The sequence below is a fragment of the Bicyclus anynana genome, chromosome 18, assembly GCF_947172395.1.
Source record: "Bicyclus anynana chromosome 18, ilBicAnyn1.1, whole genome shotgun sequence".
Classification (NCBI taxonomy): Eukaryota; Metazoa; Arthropoda; class Insecta; order Lepidoptera; family Nymphalidae; genus Bicyclus; species Bicyclus anynana.
Genome location: NC_069100.1, coordinates 15,320,002 through 15,334,303, shown reverse-complemented (window position 1 = coordinate 15,334,303; position 14,302 = coordinate 15,320,002). Strand labels below are relative to the sequence as shown.

General features: G+C 37.0%; 1 protein-coding gene across 1 annotated transcript; it reads left to right on the top strand.

Moving 5' to 3' along the window:
• The first annotated feature begins 7,197 nt into the window (after nucleotides 1-7,197).
• LOC128198936 (uncharacterized) lies at nucleotides 7,198-12,667 on the top strand. Its single transcript, XM_052886744.1, has 2 exons — nucleotides 7,198-10,739; nucleotides 12,128-12,667. The coding sequence occupies exon 1, from the start codon at nucleotides 7,222-7,224 to the stop codon at nucleotides 9,769-9,771; it is 2,550 nt and encodes an 849-aa protein (XP_052742704.1). The 5' UTR covers nucleotides 7,198-7,221; the 3' UTR covers nucleotides 9,772-10,739; nucleotides 12,128-12,667.
• The last annotated feature ends 1,635 nt before the right edge of the window (nucleotides 12,668-14,302 follow it).

Here is a 14,302-nt window from a genome sequence, read left to right as displayed (position 1 = left end):
TTTGCTGAGCAGACATGTAAGTGGGCGTTTCATATATTCTTCTTACTAGAAGAACTTGTAGCCTTATACTTCTGCTTAGAAGGATGATGAGATCGTTGGTGTTTGGGGTTGAGTGAAAGGGGAATGCCCATCGGCCAATACAACATCGGCCTTGGGAACCTGGGTGTACATCCTTTTAAATGTGATGGAGATGTGGTAGCCCAATGGATATGACCTCCTCCTATTCCGGAGGGTGTGGGTTCGAATCCGGTCTGGGGTATGCATCTCCAAGTTTTCAGTTGTGTGCATTTTAAGAAATTAAATATCACGGTGAAGGATACACATAGTGAGGAAACCTGCATACCAGATAACTTTATTAATTCTCAGCGTGTGTAAAGTCTGTCAATCCGCATTGGGCCAGCGTGGTGGACTATTGGCCTAACACCTCTCTAAGAGGAGACTCGAGTTCAGCAGTGAGCCAAATATGGGTTGTTAATGATGAAGTATGGATAGTGTTCGGAGTCATTTCAGTGGTACGGTTCCAGCCTCGCTGGTGATGCAGGCGGAGCCGGGCGTGGTGGCGCTGGTGCGGCCCGCGAGCCGCACCGGCCTCACCGTGACGCTGCTGGCGCCGAGCTGCCCCCAATCACAGCATCGACAGCAGCCCGGCATCGATGACGGTGAGCGGTACCTATCTTGGAATCGGAGTTATAATGGTCCAAAGACCCAGAAGATGTTACCATAGTACTGCAATAACAGTTGAGATTTCATCCCTCTGACGTTGATGCACAAAGTGTTTTGCATCACCTTTTATTATACGCATGGTAAAGTTTAGAAAGCTCTTTCGAGGTCCGTTAATTCTAATTCTTACAATTGTCTGTCTGACCGGGTGTCTTTAAAACAATAGAGTACCTACCTATATGCATTTTTTAAGCGAGCATGTTCCTTCTTATTTACGTCAGCAAACTGCTATCTTCTCTGGGTTTCTAGCCGTGGCATAACTCAACGGTAGCATAGCTGGCAAAATGTCACGGACCTACGGCTCAAACGGGCCTCTAGACCGCGACGCAGTGAGTTAAGAAATAAAGTAACATTTGAAAAAATCTAGGGCCCCAGGATATCGCCACCGGCCACAGACGGTATAGTTACGCCGCTGGTCGTTAGTGCGTTAACGTAAGCTGTATAGCTACTCTGTGCTCTCCTGTACTCCTCTGTGCTCTCCTGTACTCTCCTGTACTCCTCTGTGCTCTCCTGTACTACTCTATGCTCTTCTGTACTCCTCTGTGCTCTCCTGTACTCCTCTGTGCTCTCCTGTACTCCTCTGTGCTCTCCTGTACTCCTCTGTGCTCTCCTGTACTCCTCTGTGTTCTCCTGTACCAGGTGTACGCGATACTCGCAGCAGTAAGTCCAACGTGGAGACGAACACTGAACGGGTGCCGAACAACTTCGCTTCTAGCTGCGGCGGCAGATATAACAGCAGATATCAGGTGACGCGATATCAATATCCTTAATAATCTGTGTTGGTCGACCCCCCACCAGGTGGATCAAGCGAGTCGCAGGTATTCGCTGGATGCAGGCGGCTCAGTATCGTGACGTTTGGAAGTACCTTACAAAAGGCCTATGTCGTGGACATCCATCGGCTGATATGATGATAATTAATCAGTTCAAATCAGAAACATTTTGTTATATATCGAACCTTTTGATTTGATGATTGATGTTTCAGTTTGCCAGTTACTCCCGGTTTCCTCCGACCCCGCCTGTGAGTGAGTATTTTTTATGAAAATTTGGATTATCAGACCAGTTACAGCATCAGATATATGGACATTAAACATTGAGTGCTGGATACAGGTATTTTTTTTAAGTGCCAACTTTCTTATTACTGATCAACAACAATCATATGACTGCTAACCCTTGGGAGCCCCCACTCCACTTCATCTATTTGGATCATTTTTCATGCCATGGTCTCCATTCAAAAAAGGTAACCATAATCTCGTCTGATAGATGTGACCTATAGCTTTGATAGTTATCGCCAATGATGACAAAAATAATAAATAGCTCCTGAAAATTTTAACAGTTAATAAATTGTCATCTACAGTTTTTTTCTGTGTCAGAATTACTTATTAACCTCATGAATTCATTGGAATAGGATTTCTGGGCAATGGCAGCGGAGAAATGGACCTGACCCCCTCTAGACTCGACGGCGTCAGACAAGAAGACTTCATGTACCATAAAAGAAGTACGTATGATTCTTGTATTTCAAAGTATAATTCTCTAAATTCAGTAGGGGTGTCACAGACTAATTGGTTATATTGGCTAATACATTGGTTATTGCAAGATTTAATAAACAAGATTGTTATTTACTCTTATTCGTGGTTTTATCAGCGTAGGTACCACCCGTTTCTATGGTTGTTTCCGTTTAAAATATATTTCTGTATCAAAATTCCATCTACAAGTAGATCCGTTAAGCTGGCGTGATTGAGTAACGAATGTCCGTCAAATAATTAATTATTTATTGCCGTAATTGCCAAATACGAAGACATTTACCAACAACCTTGCCGAGCGATTCTAAACTGCAGCCAAATGCTTTCAAACATTATCCTTATAACATCATAGGTTCCCAGTTGTACTACGTGTCATCCCTGCCCGTGGACAAGTTCAAGCAGTCCCTGCGCCAGTACCCGCACGCCTGCAACTCGGCCGAGCTGGTGGAGAAGCTACTGGAGCACACGCAGGCTAAACAACGTTCGTGTTCCCATCGCATTGGTCCGTACCGTATTAGAGAGAGAAAGAGAGATAGAAAGAAAAAGAGACAGAGAGAGGGAGAAGAAAAGGAGAAAGAAAGAGGGGAATAAAGAGAGAGTGACACGTTTGAACAAGCTGCAGCAAAAGACTATGCTATTTGGCGGCAAAAATTAGTAAAGCGATTAGGTACAGCTCTGGACAAAAGTATCCCCAATTAGGATCAACGATGTATCTTTGATCGAACTGCTAAATTGCCTCACTGTGCCTATTGACACATAAATTACTAATACTAATTTCAGCAACTATAAATTATCCAAGTTTTTTCAATATTAATTTATCAACATTCTGTTAGAAAACAGAAAACATTCAAGTCGCATAATGTCGTTGCTGCGGACGTCCGCAAGCCAACTTACCAGTCGGACTGGAAAGAGACAGGAAAATGTGTTACAAGAAACCAACAAATCAAGACAAAGTCAGCCAGAATCACCCGTCCCGACCAATGGTCAACGATCCAGGTGAGGTTAACGTCCAGGATTCAGGAAACTATTTCTTTTTATATACAGAGGACAGTACGTTTTGAGAGGTCAAATAGAGCTGACAAATTGTGGCTAATTTGCTGGCTCCACATGATCACAAGCATTGCTGATAGGTATTTCGTGCTGCCGCGATGGCACGCAGATAAAAGCAATGCAGACATTTTCAGTCAGTTGCTTTGGTCGTTCCGTACATAACAGTTGGGTATGCAAGATTGTCCGTCTTAGATCGAGTTAGGTATTAAATTAGTAAGAATTGAATGGAGTTATGAAAAAACCCATAAGTTTGCGACCAGTTTTATTGGCTTGCGGTGCGGGGCTGCCATTGCAATCGCCAGCACCTTGAGACCCCAACATCCACTGGCTTTTCGAACTGTGGAACTGGCCAGTTCAGCTTCGCGACTGACTGAGCTGTGTCAGTGACTTTGATTCTTCTGCGGAACTCCTCGTTTTTATAGGATGATGATGTTACAGTGAAGACGATCTGAACACCAAGTACGACTACCTCGGAGGCGCCTCGCGCGGGCGCACGGAGGCGTGGTACCTCACTGAGATTCAGAACGCTTTGCGGGAGAAGCTTAGGGAAATCTTTGAAGACAAGCCCGAGGTAAGTTGTTGTTAAGTATAATTAACACGCGAGCGCCCGCGATTCCGTCCACCTTAAAATCGATGTTCAATCAAAGTTTGATTATATGTGACCATTCTTAGAAGATATAGTGGATACAGTAAGTTATCCTTAAAACATAGATACCTCATGTTATATCCTATCGCAGAGTTTTTATTATACCATTAAGCGTACGAGTATGGGAGAATGGACCTGCGCCCACTCTAGAATTCTGGGCTATCGATATGGAATTCTATTATGATACTAATATAGACTTGATGTCGAGGGTTAGCCCCCCTTGAGAAATATTCACAGATACGACAATGGTTATACCTAACTCATACGGGAAGCGTTTCGATGAAAGCTCCCAGGCGGCTTGACTTTTTCAGACGCTGAATTATTTTTTATAAAATCTTGACAAATCATATACTTACCAAAACCTTCCTCATAAATAGCTCATAATCTCCGAAAACCCTCGTGAATGTTTGAATTTGTCGTAAACAGACAGTTAGACATAGCGGAGAACTTTGTTTTTTAATACGTAGATTCATACATTATTGTCTAATTTAAATAGTTGAATGACAACAAACGCAACATTTGCAGGTTTGCCCAAAGCTCCGGGACCGGCATCTGCTTCATAGACGGCTGTACCATGACGACAGACAAGCCGAGGTAATTACGCTATTAAGGTATTAAGGTCATATCCCACATAAATCAACTCGGGAAGGGATCGGCACAGTATCGCATCGCCGTCAACCAGACGTCGACTCGGCTACGGCTCGCCGACCGCTGTGGACGGCGAGGCGATACGCGGATGTGGTGAGAGGGGAAAGCGAGACGTGCTCGGATACGAAGAGACGTAGGCGCACGGACACCGAGCCGTAAGCTTGGGTGCGATTCCGCTATTTTACACTCGTCGATGAAATGGCCATTGGGCCGATTAGCGGATTGGCAGAATTCACACACGCAGAGAATTAAGTAAATTCTCTGTTATGCCGGTTTACTCACGATTTTTTTCCTTCACAGTTTGAAACACGTGATATTTAATTTCTAAAAAAGCACACAACTGAAAAGTTTGAGGTGTATGCCCTGGACCGGGTTGGAACCAACACCCTCTGGAATCGGAGGCAGAGAGATCCACTGGGCTATCACGGCTATATTTATACGGGATGCCAAAATTAAAATTTCTCTAACAACGAAGTTTCCGTGAAAACGAACGATGTCACAGCGTATTCTGTAAAGTTACAACTGTACTTGTCCCGAGGTGAGGCGATTAGTTTGTGCTGTAGTCGAGCTATAAGAATACGGCTCCAGATAATACGGTGTACGAGATAATATGCGTGATGCTGCAGGCTTTGTGTTTTCATATTATGTCAGGATAAAATTTTTAACACTGTTAGATCATAAACTGACGGAAAATTGAGCTGTTTAGATTATGTTTATTTTAATTATATAATGAACTATCGAGAACTGATGGGTTGAATAAATGTAATTTTTGGTGGTTTGTGCAATTCATATTTTACCAGCTATTAAAAAATGTTTTGGTAATTTTGAAAATGTTCATTGTAATTAAAAATTTGTTTAAAATTTCAAATCAATTTTCAGATCCTGAAGTCGCCACGGGACTTGTCAATTTCCGGACCAATAGACTACAAACTGTTAGAAGATTGGATAAATTCTATACCTGTTTACCCCGACTTTAGCGAAGAAGATAAAAAAAAACTGAAAAACATAATCCACGAATTGATAATTAAACTAAATGCGCTCGAAGAACCATGTTTTAATTTAAAAGCCAAAAAAGAAATAATCAAAAGTCTTGCTATGCTGCCCATGTGGCATCCGGCTGATTGTAATGAAAATTATTTACTCATGGAGCATCTTGCTGATAATTTAGTTGAAAAACTATCATTAATAGATAAAAATGATGCAGTCGAGGTAAAATCTTCGGTTATTATTGAGGGAAATGAGAATGCCTCACAATCAGAACAATCTGATATTTCTAACGATTTACTACATGAATATGAAAGTAGAAACCCCAAGGTAAAATCGAATATGTCAGATACTAAAGACTTTCAAAATCAATTACGCAAAACTAATGTTCCTATTAACGATAGTATAACTGACAGAATATCTGATATCAATATACCAGGAAATAGGAAAAGGAAAATACAAAATAAAAATCTTTCAAAGAATAAAAGAGTAAATGACTTAAGATACCAAGGAAACATTAAGGAACAACAAACAGATCAAGAAATTGTAATCATAAACAAAAAGTGGAATAAAATAAGCAGAAATAAAGTTGCAATAAAGGCAGAAAATAATAAGCAGCAAGTTTCAAAACTGATTTCGCATAAGCCAGAGTTAACCCGACACAATCCACCAGAGAAGGACAAAAACGCCAACATCAATAGTGTAGGTTCGATAAAACATATACAAAAATCATCACGCCTCTCTCCTTCGGCAGAAAAGAAATTAACTAAGATACCAAAAAATGAAATCGATACAAAATTTATACAAAACATCAAGCAAGAGTTACCATCAGATGAAAACAATATTAGTGAGAATAATTATGGCATGAAAACAAAAGATCAACATAAAAGCTTAAATGATCAGGGTGTAAATTCCACGTGGTCAGATACTCAAACCAGTTCAAAGTTAGGAAAAAATGTCATGGTACATGATAAAACAGACGACGCTATGACATTTCTAAGATTTAATCGTGACTTAGATTCTAATATTGTTCAAAATAAAGCAATCCAAGATTTATTACGCACGTTGAGTGATATAGTAGTAGATGAAGATTTTTTTGAGAATCTAGCTAAAAATGCAATAAACAGTTTTATTGAAAGCCTCATTGAAGACCCGGAAGAAGTTTTACAGCCGCGAGATCGTGAATCACTAGAAAGAATAATATTACAACGATTAAAGGAAAGAACACAAGAAAGTGATTTGACTAATCAAAATAGCCCAGTTATACCTCCAAAACTCTCAGGCTATAATGTAAACTCATCAGACATATCATCTAATCCTCATGCTTCTTTACATGAACACATACAACTTGAAGATATTAAAGAAAGTCCTGAACAACTAAAATTTCAAAATGAAAGTAATATAATATATGAAGATGTAGTGACGCTTCTGAATAATCTACCTGGTTTTGATACAAACTCTGACTATGGTGAACATAGTGCAATCGAAAATTTGATAATTGAATTGAATGATATTAAGGCTAATTATGAAGGACTCACAGAAAACCGAGCAAAACAGGTTATAAATAAATTTATTGAAATTTTATCTGACGACACAGGAGTAGTTTTTTTGCATAAAGATCGCCTTTTATTGGAACATACATTATTACAACGAATGAAGCAAAAACCAAAACAAATAAAACATAGTGAAAAAAATGATTTTGAATATTCAACTCCAAAATCTCAATATTCATCAGCTCCCTTTTCTCGCTCACCAGATTTATCACCTATTCCAAATGCTTACTTACGAGATAGACAGACAGAATTTAACAACTATAGTAATATTGGTGTTGATAGTGAACAAAAAACTCATGAAAATGACATGTTGTATGACAATGTTGTGGAACTACTTAGAAACATTCCCGGATTTGACAATGTCAGTGACTTTGATAAATCTAAGATCGAAGATTTAATAAAAACACTGAATTCTATTAGGAACAGTGACGACGTACATGCTGAAAATCTAGCTAAAGATGTAATAAATGATTTTATTGAAAGTCTCTCTAAGGATAAAGGAACTTTGATTCTGCCTAAAGATCGTAAATTACTAGAGCGATCATTATTACAACAAACACTACAGCAGACAAAAAAGACGAAAGAAAATAGCTTTGATCTTTCATCTTCGAAAGGATTAGAACTTTCTGGAATTTCACTGGACTTGTCATCTATCCGTAATATTTCTTTACATGACGAACAAACAAAATTAAACGAATATTTGAACACGCTCAATAATGTGCTTGATTCTTGGATCAAAAGCCTAGAATTAAAGATAGACATACCCACACAAAAGAATGTGGTCAATAATTTAGCCTCAGAAATATTTGAGAGGCAAAAATATTTGGAACTATCCAGTAAGAAAAAATCAGATACTTATGAGATGGAACTTCTCAAGTATCAAATTTTTAGAAGATTAAATAAATTTAATTTGAAAAATTTACCAGAAATACTTACGAGAGTAAGTGATCTCTATAAGCATATTGCAGCAATAGACAACAATTCTTATAATGGATCTAATTTAACTAGAAGAACAAGTAACCTAGTTAATAATCTTAAGACATGGCTTGAAAACATTACTCACGATGCTGCTAGAACAAATATCAAACCGTATTCTGACGAAATATTTCAGGATTTAGCAAACAAATTAACCGATCTTGATTATTCAAATAATTATTTTTCTTTGAAAAATGAAATACTGGAATGGCTTCCCAAAATATTTACAAACTTAGACAAAAGTACGATGAATAACTTTGCTGACTCATTGATAAGTCACTTAATAATTAATATAGCTAAGCAATCTGGTACTAACACAGGATCCATGTATAGATCAATGTTAAGGTCTACGACATCTGGTACCTTGCCGTCTTTTAACTTATCGGCTAGCGATGATATAAATATTTTAGATTTATATAAAGAGAGACTAGTTGATGCTTTCATAAATCTACATTATTTTGCAGACGATATGGAGGCATTGGAAAAATTTAAAAGCAAATTGCATGACGAAGTTAATAAATTTTGTAATGAATATTTAAAAAAATATCCTGAAGCTCCACTAAGTCCTGAAGATTTAAGTAAAAAGCTGTATATTGCTTTGAGAAATGTAACAATACCAGATATTGAAATGATAAGACCCGAACTTGAACAAGTTCGATTAAAAGCAGAAATAATTGATTGGCTTCAAACCGTGCCAATTGATAAATCCAAAATTACGGATCCGCAATTAACTGATCTGGTGTCTGGCTTAGCAAAACGACTTCACCAAATAGAACACGATAAACATCTCGGACAAAACAAACAAAAGGAAATGAAAAATGAAATAATTAAATTGTTACAAGTCTGTGGTATTAACGATGGCGATAAAATTGACCAACATGCTGATGTTTTAATGGATAAACTGAAATCTACTGATAAATCCCGGAAGATGAATATTTCTAATATTGGCAAACATGGCGTCAATATCACATCGCAAGTCCCACCGTGTGGTCTCACTTGTGAGGACAGAGCTCATTTAGAACGAATTAGGAAACGATCAAATGTTTTCAAAGACGAGATAAACAGGGATGTATGTGCAAGATGTCCTTTGAGAAAGTCCGAAATTCATACTGAGATAAATAATAGATTAGAAAGTACCGGTCAAACAATTCCTTCAATACGCGCAACATGTGATAAAGGCGTATCGCCACAAGTGATCATTGAAGATCACCATTGGGATTCCTCTAGATCCAGTATGAGTCAAACTAAAGGTCCTCTCTGTACATGTGATAAAGGATCGGAAACGGAGCCTCAAATGATAAGAACACCTGAAAGATTTGAAGACACGTATTTGAATAAAACTTTCCCCCAAAGAACACGAGATAAAATAATATGCATTAATAGCAAATATAATTTAGAGGGAATAATTCAGTCAAGTAGACCACAGAAGCGTGGTTTGCCTGAACATAGATGCAGCATGTGCAAACGTATGTTCCCTTGTGAGGTTGTAGAGTCAGGAAGGAGATTTTACTGCGATGATTGTGCACAACGAAGATACTCGAAATGTAGACGAAGACATTGCAATTTTAGGCAACAGAACTACAGACCTAGAACTGAATCCTGTTTGAAATATTGCTCAAATTGCTCTAGTGCTTGTCCTTATCCGACTCATTTGTTTTTTGGAAAAGACATTTGATAAATCCAATTGTACCCTGTAACTGCGAGTTGTGTTTGTAAACATTTATAGTCTATTTTAAAAGTGCTTTTTCGGCAAACTTATTTTAACAGTCTCGGAAAATTATGGGAACATTATTCATTGATACAACAATTAGTCGTAAATATAATTTGTAAAAAAAATCAAGTCTCCAAAGCAAAAGTATTGATTTTTGTCTCCCAAACTTTCAAACTCATTGCTCATATTTATCCATAACTGCTATAAAATTGTAAAAAAAGCACATATGTGATGTGAATCCATTTGTGGTTGTTTAAGTGATAGTAATAATTGTGTTATTGTCACCGTGATAATTATTATACCTATTAGGTTCTCAAATGTACAATTGTTATAATATACACCTACAGTTTATTACGGAGTATCATTGTATACGGTTCATTACATCGTTGTTCTTCTTAGCATAATGTAGGTGTTTTTTAAAATGCAGACTTTTTCAAAATATAATTTGCAAAAACATTTAAGCCCACCTAATTGAACAAACAATAAGACCATTCTTTATTGTTGTTTAAGTGAAAATCCAAATCTATTTTATAGCTTTCAAGGAATGTAAACGAGCGAGAACGAGAAAAACAAGACCTTAAGCTCAAAGCAGCTTTTCGCATGCTATAGTGCAGTTTGCATCAGGCGAGCGAAAAATTAATGTAGATGCGCCTGTAAAATAGGATATGCTTGGGGGTGTGCTTTTTAATTGTATGCAGAATAGGTATTGACATGAATGCATGATGGAGTACCAAATATAGGGGAACCTGTTGTACCTTGACCCCCGTTGTACCTAGTGCCACTTAGATTTTTTAAATGTTCGCACTTTTTTTTCGTTTCTTTGTCTATAACATAGTGCACTTTGACAAAACTGATCAACATGAAGTTAGTTGCAGGCGGCCATTGCATCGAGTTTGCATGGGAGATCAGTTTAACGTTTTCGTCGCAAAAAAGTAAGTTATTTAATATTTTTCATTTATTTTATTACTTCTGTTATTTACTATATATTTTTAACCGACTTCCAAAAAGGAGGAGGTTCTACGTTCGGCTGTATGTATGTTTTTTTTTTTTTTTTTTTTTTTTTATGTATGTCCAGCGATAATTCCGTCATTTGTGGACCGATTTTGAAAATTCTTTTTTTGTTTTGAAGGGTTTGATTCCAGGGTGGTCCCATTTTTTTCATGTCAGGATCTGATGATGGCATCCTGGAGAAATCGAGGGGAACTTTCGAAAATCGTAGAGACGGCTAGTGCGTTTGTTAGTGTTTCCATAAGGTATTTTAAACCACTACAATTTTATGAAGGTTTGGAGTTGGTCTGATGATGGAGCCGATACACAGACGATGGAACTCGTCAACGATTTACAGCAGGTACCTTTTTTTTGGGCTTAATTTATTTGTATTGATGAGAACTTTCCACCTGGATGGGTTGTGACCGTATTAAGGGTCTGGTGATGAAGACGAAGGATATTTAAGGGAACTCCTCGACGGTTCACAGTAGCTACCTTGTGTTTTGACTTGATAATTTTGTATTGATGAGAACTTTCCACCTGGATAGGTTGTGACTGTATTAGAGGTCTGGTGATGAAGATGAAGGAGAGTTAAGGGAACTCCTCGACGGTTCACAGTAGCTACCTTGTGTTTGGACTTGATAAATTTTATATTGATGAGAACTTTCCACCCATATGGATTGTGACTGCATAGGGGGTCTGGTGATGAAGACGGAGGACAGTCAGATCACACTCAGTAGGTGTGCTAACACTAAAAATTAAAAAATTAAAATTTTAATAAAAAAAATTCAACCGACTTCCAACTCAAAAATTAACCTAAACTAAAAAGCAAAAAATAACATCTTACCTATGTGCTACCTTCTGATCAGTTTGAAGGCGGTGCCAATCCAGTGTCATGTTTTAATTAAAGCCATTTCTGAAAGAACCACAGAAATTGTGTAATTTAAACTACTTGAATTAAAACATGGCTTGGCACCGCCTTCAAACTGATCAGAAGGTAGCACATAGGTAAGATGTTATTTTTTGCTTTTTAGTTTAGGTTAATTTTTGAGTTGGAAGTCGGTTGAATTTTTTTTATTAAAATTTTTTTTTAAAACCATTTCATTCAAACAAGTACTTTAGCCAAGTTTAGAATGTAGTATGCTTAATTGAATTAATCATAACCTCCATACTTACATGTGCGAATAAACATAAAACGGTAGGGGTGTTGTACCTTGACCATACTAAAGCAGTTGTACCTTGGTCATATGGTCAAGGTACATACATTAGAATGTGATCTTTTTAATTCTGTTTATGAATGCTCATATTTATTATTTTGTTGTTATTTATACAGGTAAAATGCCTCGTAGCACATAAAGGGAATCCTATTTCTAAAACTAATTAAAGAAAAACAATTCTCATTAAGAGGGGCTGCCAAAAAGTTTAACTTGTCAAGATCTACTTTAAAGAGGCATTATGAAGACTGCTTCAAGACTGGTAAAGGTGCGAGCGACCTTCATGATAATTTAGCCGTAAAAAAGTTTTTGCAAGTGACGAACAGGTGCCAATACCAATGGTTAGAAAAGTAAAAAATAAAAAGTCCAAAAAAAAAAACTAATTCCAAGAGGAAATATTACTCAGTCCCTGAAATGAATAGATACTCGGAGTTTATTGATTAATTAAGATATGTTTAGTCCATATAATATATCCATATAATAGTCATTACAAAGAGAATAAAGACTTGTTGCTAATGTGATTAAAATGTTTAAGTTAGGTGTTACGAAAAAGACTGATTTTATTGATATATATTCTATTAATTGATATGTCATAGATATTAGATAAGCTTATAAAGATATTAAGAGACCTTTAAATAATAAAAATGTGATATTTGTCGAGAAATATGGATTTTATTTGACGAGTTCTAACTATGACCAAGGTACAACATAGGCGGTCCAAGGTACATCACCACTGTTGTACCTTGGTCCACATTCCAAACTTTTTTTAGTTTATGTAGTAAACTACTAGTATTAATAATTTGTGATACATAATTCCAAATTAAACAAACAACTTCATCTAAAGTAATTTATTTTCCACAAGGAGACAACAATAACATTTCACTTTCAGAAAACATGTACAAAACTTAACATTTAACAATAAATTATATTAAAAAAACACGACAAAGTAATAATGAAAAAAAAAAAGATTTCAATAAAAATCATAACTTCCATAAATATAGACAACCAAGCAACCGGCAAAGTATGAGAGTTAGGACGTCGAGTGTTGTGAGATAATTTCACTCTTTCTAGAAAAAAATTGTTGGGTGCATTAGCAGTCTCAATTTTATAGTTTCGTTTCTGGGGACTTGTACAATATTCATCATTTCTTTGTTATAAGAAACACGGGCAGGGGATGAACACTGGAAAACATGGCGGATAGTCTTCATATTCTTCGTTGGCCATAAATTTGGGCCTCCGTCTACACCTCCAGTATCTCTCCATGCACCGACATTGATAATCATCTTGGTCTGCATCAGTATTGTTGAAGCTTAACCGATTCTTGATTTCTTGACCTTCCCTTTCCGATACCAACCATTTAGGTCGTTTCCTAATGTTGTGTAATCCTGGCGGTGGTACACTATGTTGAGGTGTATACGCATAGCTTAGCTGGTCTAAATTTGATTTATTAATAGCCAATGTTTTCGTCGCAACGCTTGGCTTTATATTATTTGCATTTAGGTTTTTGTTCCTTTCAATACCATTTCTGAATGCTACAGAGGTTTTGCTAAGCGATTGGTTTGCTTCATTTCCAGGTGCAGGATAAGTTGCATTTTCTTTTAAACTTGATTGATTGGTGAGGTGAGCTTTATAATCATCTCTATATACTGATGTGTATGGAGTTTGACTAGGTTTTTGTGGTGATTGATTGTTTTCGAAGTAACTAGATTTGTAGTCACTTGGACCGGCTTCTTGACTTATTTCTAGCATTCCTCTTCTACTAGTTGCTCCTTCCGGATTAACTTGGAAACTTGGAGAGCGTCCTTCGTACATTGAGTATTTGGGATGTTTTTCGGAAAAGGAGAACTTCGTTTGATTTTTTTCTAATACGTCTCTTTGATTACCAGTGTTTGTACTTGAATATAAGTTTTGAGTATAAGAATTCTGTATATCAATGGGAACCTTAAATTGTTTATATTTTTGTGAAGTAGGATGTGTATTATAATTGGTATATTGTTGTGCACTTGTTGCATTTTGATCTGTAGTATGAACCTTACTGTCTCTTAACGTTTGCCATTGGTTAGGTGATTCGTTGTAACTGAATGGTTCTTTAAGAAAAGTAGGTTGCTGTTGCATATTACGATTATCGGACGTTTCTAAATGATTGTTAAGATCAATTTGATCTTTGGGTATTAAACATGTCTCACATGACTTGTCACATTTAAGTGTTTGATTTTTGTTATTATCTAAGTTGATGTTACTAGAGAGATTTTCTGGATATGTTTCAATGTAACTTGAGGCAAAAGGTACATTCT